At 34.8% G+C, this 12,817-nt stretch overlaps 3 protein-coding genes and 1 non-coding gene across 5 annotated transcripts; 2 read left to right on the forward strand and 2 right to left on the reverse strand.

Moving 5' to 3' along the window:
- Positions 1-2,874: 2,874 nt before the first annotated feature.
- TRNAI-AAU lies at positions 2,875-2,948 on the forward strand. The gene has a single exon. It is a non-coding gene; the product is annotated as a tRNA-Ile (tRNA).
- A 285-nt stretch (positions 2,949-3,233) lies between these two features.
- On the reverse strand, positions 3,234-4,511 carry LOC106449420 (transcription factor PAR2-like). The gene has a single exon (XM_013891183.3). It carries the CDS (start codon positions 3,794-3,796, stop codon positions 3,446-3,448), a length of 351 nt encoding a protein of 116 aa, XP_013746637.2. The 5' UTR covers positions 3,797-4,511; the 3' UTR covers positions 3,234-3,445.
- Positions 4,512-9,428: 4,917 nt separating this feature from the next.
- LOC106390325 (putative F-box protein At3g58950) lies at positions 9,429-11,749 on the forward strand. 2 transcript variants are annotated; one of them, XM_013830765.3, is made up of 4 exons: positions 9,429-9,601; positions 9,762-10,738; positions 11,060-11,200; positions 11,282-11,749. In XM_013830765.3, exons 2-4 carry the CDS (start codon positions 9,767-9,769, stop codon positions 11,600-11,602), a joined length of 1,434 nt encoding a protein of 477 aa, XP_013686219.2. In that variant the 5' UTR covers positions 9,429-9,601; positions 9,762-9,766; the 3' UTR covers positions 11,603-11,749. The 2 variants fall into 2 exon arrangements, with proteins under 2 accessions (XP_013686219.2, XP_013686218.2); XM_013830764.3 differs by lacking the exon at positions 9,429-9,601 and having other exon boundaries at positions 9,752-10,738.
- Positions 11,750-11,758: 9 nt separating this feature from the next.
- On the reverse strand, positions 11,759-12,761 carry LOC106390326 (putative F-box protein At5g38390). Its single transcript, XM_013830766.3, has 3 exons — positions 12,696-12,761; positions 12,443-12,580; positions 11,759-12,127 (listed from the first exon to the last, which is right to left on the reverse strand). The coding sequence occupies exons 1-3, from the start codon at positions 12,759-12,761 to the stop codon at positions 11,759-11,761; spliced, it is 573 nt and encodes a 190-aa protein (XP_013686220.2).
- Positions 12,762-12,817: the final 56 nt, after the last annotated feature.

The raw sequence follows: 12,817 nt of genomic DNA on the forward strand, positions 1-12,817 counted from the left end.
TGCTAATACCAAGAACAGAGAGATTCTCATTCAATAGAGGGTGTAATAATACACTAACCCAGAGAGATACCAAACACCAAAGTCAATAGGTTAGCAGTGAGACGTGAATACTAAAAACATTGAGATTTTCATCTAATCAGAGGCCTAGAGGAATGCATTTTTAAACATTGTAAGAACAATGTTTAAAATATACAAGTTATATAGTCTAAACATCAATCACTTGGTAGGCCAAGTATGCAACATGCATGATGAAAAATGATGTATGATTTTGACAAAGTTAATAGATTAGAGAGTCCATCAACTCTGTAAGAAAACAAAGAAATAATAACAAAGCATATAAGACACAAGGTCTAAAACTCAGGTCCTTAAGTATACCAATTTATATAATCCAACATAACAATCACATGGTTGATGTATGATGAAAATATGATACATGCAGGATGACAGAGTTGTTGGAACCACACTGAAGTTTAACTTGAGAAAACCTCCTCCTCGGAGTACCTACCTGCAAACCTGAGAAGCTTTCAAACAAAGTTAGTCTTTACTTGGTCTATAACTTAAAAATGAATATTCAATGTAGTTAACTACGGAAAGATGTTTAGTGAAACCACATACTTGTGAATGTAACAGAGATCTGTTACAGTTGAAATTAGGTCATTGTCTTTCTCGAGCGCAAAGTATATGTTTCTGAATCTTATCCTCTGCTTAAAGACTTAAGTTAAAGCCGAAGGTTCTGTTTTAATTCCAAATAACCGAAAGCAGATCAGTGTCTTTGTCCAAATACCTCTCATTTAAGCCGCATGTTCTGTTTTTAAACCGCATGTATTGTTTTATGTCCAACTAACCAAAAAAACAGTTCACCGTTTTTGTCAGAGGGCCTCATTTAAGCCGTGGGTACGTAAAGGATCTGTTTACAATCTTAGCCTCTGTCTAAAGACATATTCTGTTTTACTTCCAACATATCATGGCCTTCGTCCAAAGATCTAACTCTGTTTAAGCCGTGGGTTATTATAACAAATTGTGGTATCTTAGCTCTATCTGAAGACACTTTAAGCTCTGTGTGTGTTATAACAAATTGGTTTTTGTATCTCTTAGCCTATGTCTAGAGACTTAAGTTTTAAGCCACATGTCATGTTCCAACAGATCATGGCCTTTGTCGAAAGACCTGACTGTTTAAGCTGTGGGTCATAGAAAGTGGTATCTTAGCCTCTGTCTGTTTGAAGATAGAGTAAGCCGTGGGTGGGTGTTATAAAAACTTGGTTTTTGTATCGCATTCTTTGTCTAAGACTTCATGTAAGCCGTGGGTACAATATCCTTTTCAAGCCGTGGGTACACAGTTGAGTTACTCATTGTCTTCAGTCAAGCCGTGGGTAGAGTGTGAATCTTAGCCTCTGATTAAAGACTAAAAGTCTAATCCAAAGGTTCTGTCTTTCTTCACCGAAAGCAGATTATTGTCTTTGTCCAAATACCTCAGTCTTAGCAGTGGGTAAAGGATTGTTTTCGAATCTCCAGCCGCATGTTCTATTTTACTTTCAACAGATTAGTCTTTGTCCTAAGACCTGACTTTGTTTAAGCCGTGGGTGTCATAACAAACTGGCTTTTGTATATCTTATTAGCCTCTGTCGTCTGGAGACAAATTTTTAAGCCACATGTCATGTTCATGACATCTGTCCAAATACATATCTTTGTTTAAGCCGTGGGTGATAACAGAGCGGTGTTTTATCCTCCATATAATACCAAAATTGGTTTTCGTATCTCTCGGTCTTTGTTCTAAAGACTTCATTTAAGCCGTGGGTACAATATCCTTTTCAATATGAATCAAAATTTGACTCAAAAGTCTTGTCTACAGACTTCATGTAAGCCGTTGGGTACAGTTTAGTTTTCAACTTGAGTCAAAAATCGGATGCATAGTCTTGTATTAAGACAAGATTATAAGTTGTGTGTACTGTTTATCCAGGGACTTTAACTTAAGCCGTTGGTATAGTTATCCTTCCAACTAACCAACAAAATCAGATACAGTCTTGTCCAAAGATTTTCATCTAAGTTGGCAGGAACGATCTCTTTCAAGAAATCAAAATCCAACAGTCTTTGTCCTAAGACTTCACTCAAGCCGTGGGTACAATTTATGTTTCAATGAATCAAAATCCGACAATCTTGTCTTTGTCTTAAGACCTCACTAAAGCCGTGGGTACACACACAGTTAACTTATTGTCTTTTGTCTAAAGAGTTCATCACTAAGAGCCGTGGGTACAACTTCCTTCCAACCAACCAAAACCATATCCATCGTTCTTGTCTCTTCCTAAATCGGACCAGTCTTATGTCTAAAGACTTTAGTTTAAGCCGTGGGTCTCATATTTCATCATCCCGTAGCATTACAAGCCATGCACAACCATACAAGTCCAACACCGATCCAATCATAAGTATGCTAGGGGCTATGATGAAATACAATTTCATATGTACCCAAAGAAAGAATCTGACACAACACTATTAATTGAGTGTTTGCCCGTGAATCTCTCTTGGGAATTAAAAAAAAACAAAACAAAACAAAAGAAAACAACACCGATCCACAAATTATGAATATGTTTGTGAAAATTAAAAGGAAAATCTGCAAAAATTCAAGTCGCCATCTTAGAGGATGACAAATTTATGGAGGAGGATCATTGATGTCGATCGAGAGAAATAAATTTGTACAAGAAATCAAAGGGTTGTTAATTTGCTAGCTGTATCCCATATTTATAGTGCTAATCACGCGTTTTCTTCTAACCGCTCAATTTTAAAATAATGGGCCAGTTATTTATTCCAGGTGCAGTTTTAAACAACGTTATTTTCTTTTATCTACAAATAATAATCTCTCTGTACGTTTATGATCACAATGGCCTATTAGCTCAGTTGGTTAGAGCGTCGTGCTAATAACGCGAAGGTCACAGGTTCGAAACCTGTATAGGCCACATTACTTTTTATGTCCACCATAATCAGCCTTAACCGATTTGATACACGCCTATCTCTTCAATTTGAAGCAAAGCACTTGGCAACATGGTTTTAGTGATGCTTCTATGGCCCAATAGTGGTAAGCTCCACTGGACCCAATTTTCTTATAATCAGTCCACTCCCATATATTATTGGACATATATATTGTAATATTTATCCATAAAAGAACCAAATTTTAAATTTTATAAAATCTCACTAATATATATATGTATATATTATTATTTTTTGTTTATTTAATTTCCGAATTTTGAAAGAAAATGTATAGATTTTCTCGGTTTTCCTCAATATTCGAAATATATAAAAAAACATCAGATAAAATTATGAACTCGAGCTAGGAGCCAGTGAGTCACAATCAAAAATAAAAATGTAAAATAAAGTGAAATTAAATAAATAAATAAATGAGAATTTTTTTTTCTTTTAATGATTTGGGAGAACTCCATATTGTTTGTGTTAATCTTCAACCTCCAAACTTCATATCATCATTCTGGTCACAACGCTCAAGAAACGAAGTGAGAACTTTAATGGCTTTGATCTGACACTGCAGAGCCAAAATGTAACTCGCCGTCTCTTCAAACAGCTCGTCGACTTCGAGCGCCGTTCCTCCGGGAACTATTGTCTGAAGAGTCTCAATCTTCTCCTCGACTGCTTCTTCATCATCATCTTCTACGTCACTCTCGCTTACACTCGTCGTTGCATTTGACAATCTCTGTCTTGTTCTGCGAGTGAACCCGCCGGGGCGTGCGGTCACGGTGGTGGAAGGTGACGGAGAGGAGCGTTTGGTGTGGGAAGTAGCTACGGTTTTCTCCATTGACGGAGGGTGAGAGAGGTTGTGTTGGAAGAAATGGGGTAAAGAGATGTATATATATTTATGTGTGATGGAATTGATAGAATGGAGTTGGACCGACTAAACCGGATACCGGTTCAATATTACCCGAATTTGTCATAATTTGAGGCAACTGATGGGTATAAGTATATACTACTAACCGATGGGTGTAAGTTGAACTTAGTACATTGGTTTATTTTTTTATTTTTTTATTTTTTTTTTGCAAGCAACATTGGTTTATTTTGTTTAGAACGTTTTGACTTTTGAGATGTTATGTTTGGTTCGGTTACGTTTTGGTTTGGCTTTTATGTTCCGAAATTGGGTAACACCGGTATGCGATCATAGCTGGGTCCAGTTGTGATTTTCCATTTTTGTTTGTGTTTTCGAATTATTGAGTGTTTTTTGTTTTGCTGGTTATGAGAGATTTGGATCATGATCGTCACGCGCTTTGTTGAGTGGTTTAGTGGAGACGTCACTGAACTCAAGTGGACTTCCTGAGGTCCTGACAGATAGATAGATTGGATCTTTATTCTTTTATAAAGTTTAAATTGGAAATCAATGTCATTAACAGTAAGTAACATGCTTAGTTAAGTAATGATGTACTTATCCACATGTGTTAAAGTTAATTCATACTTTGACTTGTGGGTTTTTGTATTCTTTCTTGGAAACATTAATGATGAATTTGATAAATATTCCACCTAAAAAAACAAATGCCATTAAAAACTAACTAATGAACGCATATTGACAAATGCATTACATGCTATTAATCCACAGTTTAAAGTGAAATTTACTGTTGAAATAGAACCAGCTTGACCATTGTTACATATATATGATCATGAATCAATACCGACAGTCAAACAAATTTCTTCAGTATTTTATACTTGCAAACTTACAAGAATATACGGGCAACTAGGTGTTTTCCTGCATTTGCAATAATAAATTTTTAAATTTAAATTATATTTAAAAATAAATTTTTATGAATGGATTTTATTATTTTCTTACCAATATTTAATATAAATTTTATTTAATTAAATAGAAAATTAAGATAAAAATAACTTTTATTTAAATTATATTTAAGAAAATATATTGATATATTTAAAATTATAGTCTTGATAGATTTTTACCTATTTATTTTTGTTAAATATATTAAATCAACATGTATAAAATTAATAAAAATTGATATTAAAATTATATAATTACCAAAATTAAAATTAAACAGTATTTATAAAATTTATAGATATGTAAAAGAAACTAATGATATTATGATTAAAATTTTATAATTTTGAAAATTTTATTAATAAATTTATATTTATAAGAAATTGAATTAAATAATATTTTGAAATTTGTAATGTCATACTTGAATATATTTATTTTAGTAATGATGCATGAGTTATTACCATATTTTAAAATTTTACCAAAAATATAAATCAACAATAAATATAATGTATAGTTATTACTATATTCTATAAAATTAACCAAAAAATTCAAATCAAAATTAAATGTAATTGTTTATGTCATATTTACCCATAAACCATGTCATCAATTTTGGTAATCATGTTATATTTTTTTGTGAAAATGATTGTAAATAAGATATATGGTAAATCACTTTTCAAATAATGTCTAGGGGATATTTCTTAAAGACCTATGCTTATAAGTTTTATGGATCAAAGGATTCCGTTCTCTTGTTGTTCTTTTTAAAGTTTTGTTCATCAAACATTATAAAAATTAAAAATATTTGAAAATTGAAGATAATGTATGCACCTTTAATCTTATTTTTCACTTATTGGGTTGAGATGATGATGTGTCCTGAGTTCTGTAGTTAAGCATGTATCCAATCCAGTTATATTATTAGGTTACACATAATTATAATCATTATTTTCATTCCCACAGACCAGAGTGTAAACATATTACAACCTTTAAAATTTCAAGTTAACGAGGCTTGAATCAAGTTAATGTTGATGATTACTACTTAAGTATGGTAAGAAAGGAAACAAAGGGCTAATTCCAAACGCGCGAGAGAATCACCTGCGCCAGATGCATGGGAGAGCGTGAGAGAGATGGGAGACCCACAAAAGCCCCGTAAAAAGGGAAAAGAGAAAAGGAAAGCACATGTGGTCACATGAGTTTCTAAATCTATCTATCATCTCCATGTGCCTCCTCTTTGCTTTCCCTCTCTCTCTCTCTCTCTACACACACTCACACACACACCAAAACTTACACACACAGCCTATACATAGAATAATGAAGAGGGAATGAATAGATTAAATAGATGTATACAGTCGTGGAGGGTGAAGCTATGTGGTGGTGGTACTATGATGATCTACTACTTGCACATGATTTCTTCTTTCTAGTATGGGAGCCTCGTTACATCTTTTTACAGACCTTTCGGAATCCTTAAAATCATTCTCATTTTTGTCAACTCTTTGTTAATTATTCAAGAAATTCTAATCAAGGGAGTATTATAGATTAATTTTACGTATATAATAAAGTATACAAAATTAAATAAGAAGGATAAACGTCATCCTCATATCGGCATTAATCTTTGCATATAACACACTCGAATTCGTCATGTTCCTTGTTTTAACTACTGATCAATTTGTTGTCGTATCTTCACCATGATTAATAATTAGCTCTAATTTGTGTAATCTTCAATTATTAAATCTGAACTGGACTTTGAATTATTTTTATTCTTTTCTTTAGCAGTTAAATTTGAAAATTTGTTATATAACTTTTTGTAGAGCATTAACTTTCTTTAGAAAAAAAGATGAGAATGATAATATGAAAACTCTACTACTATAAAAGGAAAGGAGAAGGTCTGTGATGTTTCCAATGATGGAATGGAGAGGGGTTTAGGGCTTATTGGGATTGAGATTTTCAGAATAGGTCTCACCATCTACCAAACCTGACGCTTACCCCCAATTCTATAGTTTTAAAAATATTTGTTGTTTATATAGCGAGTTTCTTATATAGCACACAAATACACAGTGTTAGATTTGACTTGGGACGTTGATCATTGTTCAGACGTAACCTTTTCTTTTTCTTCTGGATTCCATAATTGTTCATTTTCTTGTAAATGGTGTTAGTTAATATGCGTAGTATACAGATGCGAAATTAGGCGAATTTTGTGGTTTACGCCTTAGGCGAAATTAGTGGTTTACGCCCATGAGATAATTGTTTTTTTTGGTGGGAGAAAGATAGAGAAATTAAAAAAGAACAAAGACGAAGAGGACAAAGACAAGTGATGTATTATGGTTTTATTAGTTGCAAATTACTTGTCGTCTCTCTTTATGTGGTTGAGAGATATGGGCCAAACAGGTAGACCTAGACTGACGGTTTTATCTTTGGGACAATGGTTACATGGGCATGGGTCCCTTTTGCACCATCTTTTGCCTCTATTCTGGTTGGTTCTTTCTTTGCCTCCATTTCCCAATTTTTTGGTTTAAAAAAAAAGTTGTAGGTATCTGGATTAATATCTAAATAATCTAGCCGATGCCGACAAAATAGTCCAATCTCGAATTTTTCTTTAATAAAACCTAAAAAATGGGTCTATACTTAGTCAAGTAAATAGCAACTTATTTTTTGGTAGAAATCGAATCCAAGACTAAGGGGTTTACGCCTTACTCGAAATTCTACTCTTATCGCATTCTATCACTGCTTGGTTATTCCCAACTTTATGTTACACTAAACATTTTGATCTTATCCTATTCTGCCTGCGGATATCCGTATATGCAACATATTGTTTTATAGAGCGAAACTTTTTACTTCAGTTTTTGGATGTATTCGTTCTTCAGATGTGAAATGTTGTTTTTCTCATTAGCTTTACATATAACAAAACAAAAGCTAAGTCTACAAAAGGTACATAATTATATAGTTAAAATACTTTTTCATATCCAAGAACATTGAATATGATTTTCTTTGATATAATATAAATCATTGGTTTTTACGTGATTAGAGGATACTGTTTTAGTGGAGTCCGGAATAAAACAAAAGTGATGCTCGTGACATGGGGTTTCCACACTGCCACAGGCCACATGCGTCGGATCTGCCATGAGAATATCACCAACATCATCATAAGTGAAGTGATGTCATCAGAAAGATCACCATGATCATGTGCATGTGCAATCATCGCATATTCTCATCCATCTGTCACCAGGTAAGTAAACATAGCTACAAAGTTATTTGTCCACAAGAAAAAAATCCAATTCAGACCATGAGATTAAAACCCCAAGGACATGGGTACCAAGGTCTGTGTTGAAGTAAATTAATATTTTCCTCTCATCTACTGATTTTAAAACGTTTTTGTGACTACGCCTTGAAATTAGGAAAAACTCGTCGCATATTGGTTGGTAAATAGCGACTAAAGTGTGACTTCAAAATAAGTAGCTATTTTGTGACTAATGTAACTACGATTGTACTAGCAAAATGTAGTCTCAAAATCAATGTTTTTTGTATTGTTTTTTACTACACCTTTTTAGCCGCTAAAGATGAATTTTTTTTTTTTATTAACTTAGGTTACCCCAGATCTATAGAATGTCCGAACTAATTTTCAAAGAAAAGTGAAATCTATGGATAGACCAATCTCTTTTAGATATTCAAATGGGCAGAAAGCAAAAGTTCATATCTATGTAAAATATCCAAATAACATGTGACTTAGCTAGTTTCGTATGACAGATGAATCAAACATTAAATGTGTTGACATTCAAAACATTTCCTCTTGCCACTTGACCACAAGCTTCCAAACAAGATAAAAATGAGTATTGCAACTTGTTTGGTGGTGGGAGAAGCAAGCAAGCTGAATCATGCAGTTGATACTATAGCTTCTAAAACAAAAAATCTCAGACCAAATGCAAAATCTATATTACAAAGCGGAGATAGATAAATCGATAATTAAGATTAGAGGCTAAGAGATATATAGAACAAAGCAGAACCAAAGAAGATGATGACAGGAACTATGAATTCAAACTTTTGCTTAGAGACGCCAAGGCAGCAAGACGGTCCCACACTTGCCAACTCTAATGCCAATGCATTTGAGAATAATCCTAAACAGCCGTGTGATAAGAAGAGAGCATACTAAGCTAGTAGGCTAAACCTAATGATCATAATGATGTGTGAAGTATGCAAATTTTATGAGATTTCATTTTTTTTAAATTCTAGTTTTTTGTTTTGTTTATAAGGCTTTCATATTCAGTTCTAATCAGTAAGAGCCATTTTGTCTCTATTTTAAATTCTAATAACATGCTACACTAAATTTATATCAGCCTAATTGCCTAAATCTCCCATTTATGTGTTAAAGTTTACATTTCTTGTCAGAAACACATTTCTATAAACTATACGTCACTTTTTACATTTTTCTACAGTAACATTTTATTAATCAAAGACTGCAAAAAAATACTTTAGAAATATACTACTATTTAAATTACATAACTAATATAAGCATATCCATTTTTTTCCTAAAATTAATTGACCATAGATATGAATATGTGTCATTTGGCTGAGTCTAAACCGTAAAAAAAAATCGTGAGATGGTTGGTTTTGATTGTGTTTAGATTTGGTTTGATTTAAAAACCGGTCCATGAGAAATCTATGCAGACCAGGAAATTAGAAATCAGACCAAATCTAAACCAAGCGGTCGTCTGTTCTACTTCGTTTCCCTAAACCTCTGATGGCGGTCGGCATTTGCAATGTCTTGGTAACTTGGATTCAGCAAGCACTCTCTGGCTCTCTCTTCAGCTTTTAGAAAATAATCTCTAAAACATTTCCCAAGTTTGGGTCTTGGACAACAACACCAAGGTACGTGCCCAACTTAACACATCTGTCTGCTTCAACTGATATCACTCTGAGCTTGTTTCGATCCAAACTGTCAAAATCAACTTGCTTTAGGTGCTTTATGAACTGGGTCTTACTTGTTGGGGAAGAAAGGTTAAAACTTTATGTTTGTTAATCGATGTAGAGACGATGGATCTTGTCAGTAGTCTACCGGAAGAGGTTCTTTGTCATATCTTGTCTTTCATGTCCACAAAGGAAGCTGCTTTGACATCGGTTCTTTCAAAGAGGTGGCTCAGCTTGTGGACGCTTGTACCTAATCTCGACGTTGATGACTCTGTCTTTCTCCATCCTGAAGAAGGCAAGAGAGAAAGGGAAGGGATTCTTCATAGCTTCATGGATTTTGTGGATAGAGTATTGGCATTGCAGGGAGATTCTCCCATCAAGAGATTCTCCCTCAAGTGTAAAACCGGTATTGATCCAGACCGTGTGAATCTCTGGATACTTAACGTGCTGCAGCGTGGTGTTTCGGACCTTGAACTTTGCCTTGATTTTCCTAGATGCGGTTATTCTGATAATGATGATGAAGATTATCAGTTACCTAAGGAGATGTTCGAGAGCAAGACGCTAGTGGATTTGAAACTAACGAGTGAGTTCGGTGTTGATTGGTGGAGGGATAAAGGTACGTTGTTACCAATGCTTAAAAGCCTCAGGATTGACTCGGGGGAGTTGCTTTTGTTATCTGATGAGCTTGAGCAGTTTGTTTATGCTCTCCCTGTGCTTGAGGAACTTTACTTGGCTACTATGGAGTGGTTTGATTTGGATGAAACCGTGTCGAGTGCAAGCCTCAGGAAGCTAACCATATATGCCAAAGGCTTTGAAGGCTTTGGAGGAGATCCAAAGGGATTTTCTTTTGATACTCCAAGCCTAGTTTACCTTGATTATTCTGATTATGTTGCCGCGGACTATCCCAAAGTTAACTTGACGAGTTTAGCTGAGGCTCGCCTCAACCTTTTGGTGAAGGAAAATCAAGTCGAACTAATACGAGCACCAGCGCCAAATGGTGAAGATGATGTTGTTATTCAGCGTTTTAGAAATGTGTCAAAGCTCATGAGTGGCTTGATAAATGTTCAGAAACTTTCCCTCTCTGCAGATACTCTCGAGGTCAGTTGCTCTTTTGTACTATCTTTTTAGCTCTAAGCGGGGGCCTAGACACACGCCTAGTCGGCAAATCGGATCTGAACCAAAATATTTTTTTTTAAATCGGTCTAGGCGTTTAAAAAATTGGTCTAGATGCCCGCCTAAACATTAATCCTCTGTAAAGCCTCCTAACCACCACCTAACGATTTCTTGAACATTGCTTTTTACCATCAGTTTGACAATCAAAAGTCATCTTGATGTTCTAAGTCTCCTGGTTTCATTTAGGAATCAATCCTTGAGATTTTGAAGCAGTATAATTTAGGTTTCTGTTGGTCTTTGTTTCAGGTGCTTTCTCTAAGCTGTGATTCAATGCCTGTGTTCAACAACCTCAAATCTTTAAACATCAAGAGTCACAAAGAACGGGGATGGCAAGCAGTGCCGGTTCTCTTACGAAACTGTCCGCGTTTAGAAACTATAGTCTTTGAGGTGGTAAAACACAACTCATTTGCCTTCAAAACATTTTACAAAGATACAGTTCATATTTACAACTCTCGGTTCTGCTTTCAGGGTCTGATACACTACGTGACAGATGATTGTGGGGATGCTTGTGGCTGTATTTCCCGGGAGGACAAAGGTCGTTGTTCGCTCGTATCTTGTCCTGTGAAGAAGATACAGATTCATGGTTTCGAAATGACAGTACCAGAGATGAAAGTGATTAGGCATTTCTTGGTGTCTTTACAGTGTTTGAAGGAGATGAAGATATATGCTAAAGAGAATGATCCTACAAACTTGCCACTCCCTGCAATGTTTGAACTTATCGAGATGGCTATGAAATTCTATAGTCAGGAGTTTAAGTGTGATGTAAGCTTCATAAGGCCAGGTTCCTAGTAAGAAAGTGCGGACTGCACTACCAAAAACTTAGCTCTTAGTTTGGTCAAACTCTGATTCTTGTTTAAAAGAACTTTGTTCATAGTTTGTACTGTTTTTCAAACCGAACTGAACTAAAATCAATCTGAGAATCCGTTTAAACATGCATTACAATGTTCAAGCAGATGGATTATCTGTTACGTTTTGTTGTGCAGTCAATTTTCTACTCAGAGACTCACAGACAAAAATCTCCACATCGCAGCTAAATGACTTGTAGTAGAGTTCCAACATCTGCGCTCTAAAATCAGTAGCTTCAGGGACATCCAACTGTCTAGGACAGTTCCCTTCAACGGTGATTAGTATCTCTTCCAAACACGGAAAATACTCCAAGAAATGACTGATCATTGTAATCTCTCTCATTGTTCCTATAAACCCTTCAATCTCTATTCTCTTCACCGGACAAGATGTGATTGAACGGCCTTTATCCTCCCGGGGAATGCAGTCACAAACATCTCCGCATGTTTCTGTCACAACATGTAGAAGACCCTGAAAGCATATTAAAGGATACATAAGGGCTCCAAAGAAATGAACTCTCTCTTTCTACATGTTTGACATAAATATACACTCCCTCTATTTCAAATTAAATGTCATCCTAGATTTTTTTCATGTCAATTAAAAAAGGTTAAATGATATTAGAATTCTATTTCTTTATTCTTTTATCAACTTATGTAGAGGTAAAATAAATAAATTAATGACATAAATTATATTAAAATTCTAAAACAACATTTATTTTATAAAGAAAATTTTATTGTACGACGACATTTAATATGAAACGGTTGGAGTATAAGTTATGTGTAGTACCGTAATGCATAGAGTTTCTAGATGTGGACAGTTCTTCAGGAGAACTGGCACTGCTTGCCATGGACTCTCACCACTATAAAAACCTAACACTTTGAGGTTGTTGAACACGGGCATTGACTCGCAACATAGAGAAAGCACCTAGAAAAAAAGACAAAAACCCAAACTAAAGATAACATGACTTATGTTCCAGAACTGAGACAATTCTCAAGACCAGCGAAATAAATTGTCTGAACATATTTATATATATATTGACCTCGAGAGTAGTGGAGTTGAAGTAGAGTGTCTGAACATTTCGCATGCCACTCATGAGCTTTGCCATATTAACAAGTCGAACAGCGTCATCATACTCATCATCATACTCATTTGGGAATCTTG

Source organism: Brassica napus, chromosome A9 (genome assembly GCF_020379485.1).
Source record: "Brassica napus cultivar Da-Ae chromosome A9, Da-Ae, whole genome shotgun sequence".
Classification (NCBI taxonomy): Eukaryota; Viridiplantae; Streptophyta; class Magnoliopsida; order Brassicales; family Brassicaceae; genus Brassica; species Brassica napus.

What these genes read in the sequence shown, in the direction of transcription:
- LOC106390325 (XM_013830765.3), top strand. Translation starts at nt 9,767, where the DNA reads ATGGATCTTGTCAGTAGTCTACCGGAAGAGGTTCTTTGTCATATCTTG. An exon ending in TCTCTGCAGATACTCTCGAG is followed by an intron (nt 10,739 to 11,059) that starts GTCAGTTGCTCT and finishes TCTTTGTTTCAG; the next exon opens with GTGCTTTCTCTAAGCTGTGA. An exon ending in TAGAAACTATAGTCTTTGAG is followed by an intron (nt 11,201 to 11,281) that starts GTGGTAAAACAC and finishes TTCTGCTTTCAG; the next exon opens with GGTCTGATACACTACGTGAC.
- LOC106390326 (XM_013830766.3), bottom strand. Translation starts at nt 12,761, where the DNA reads ATGGCAAAGCTCATGAGTGGCATGCGAAATGTTCAGACACTCTACTTC. An exon ending in TCAACTCCACTACTCTCGAG is followed by an intron (nt 12,581 to 12,695) that starts GTCAATATATAT and finishes CTTTTTTTCTAG; the next exon opens with GTGCTTTCTCTATGTTGCGA. An exon ending in TAGAAACTCTATGCATTACG is followed by an intron (nt 12,128 to 12,442) that starts GTACTACACATA and finishes ATATGCTTTCAG; the next exon opens with GGTCTTCTACATGTTGTGAC.
- LOC106449420 (XM_013891183.3), bottom strand. Translation starts at nt 3,796, where the DNA reads ATGGAGAAAACCGTAGCTACTTCCCACACCAAACGCTCCTCTCCGTCA.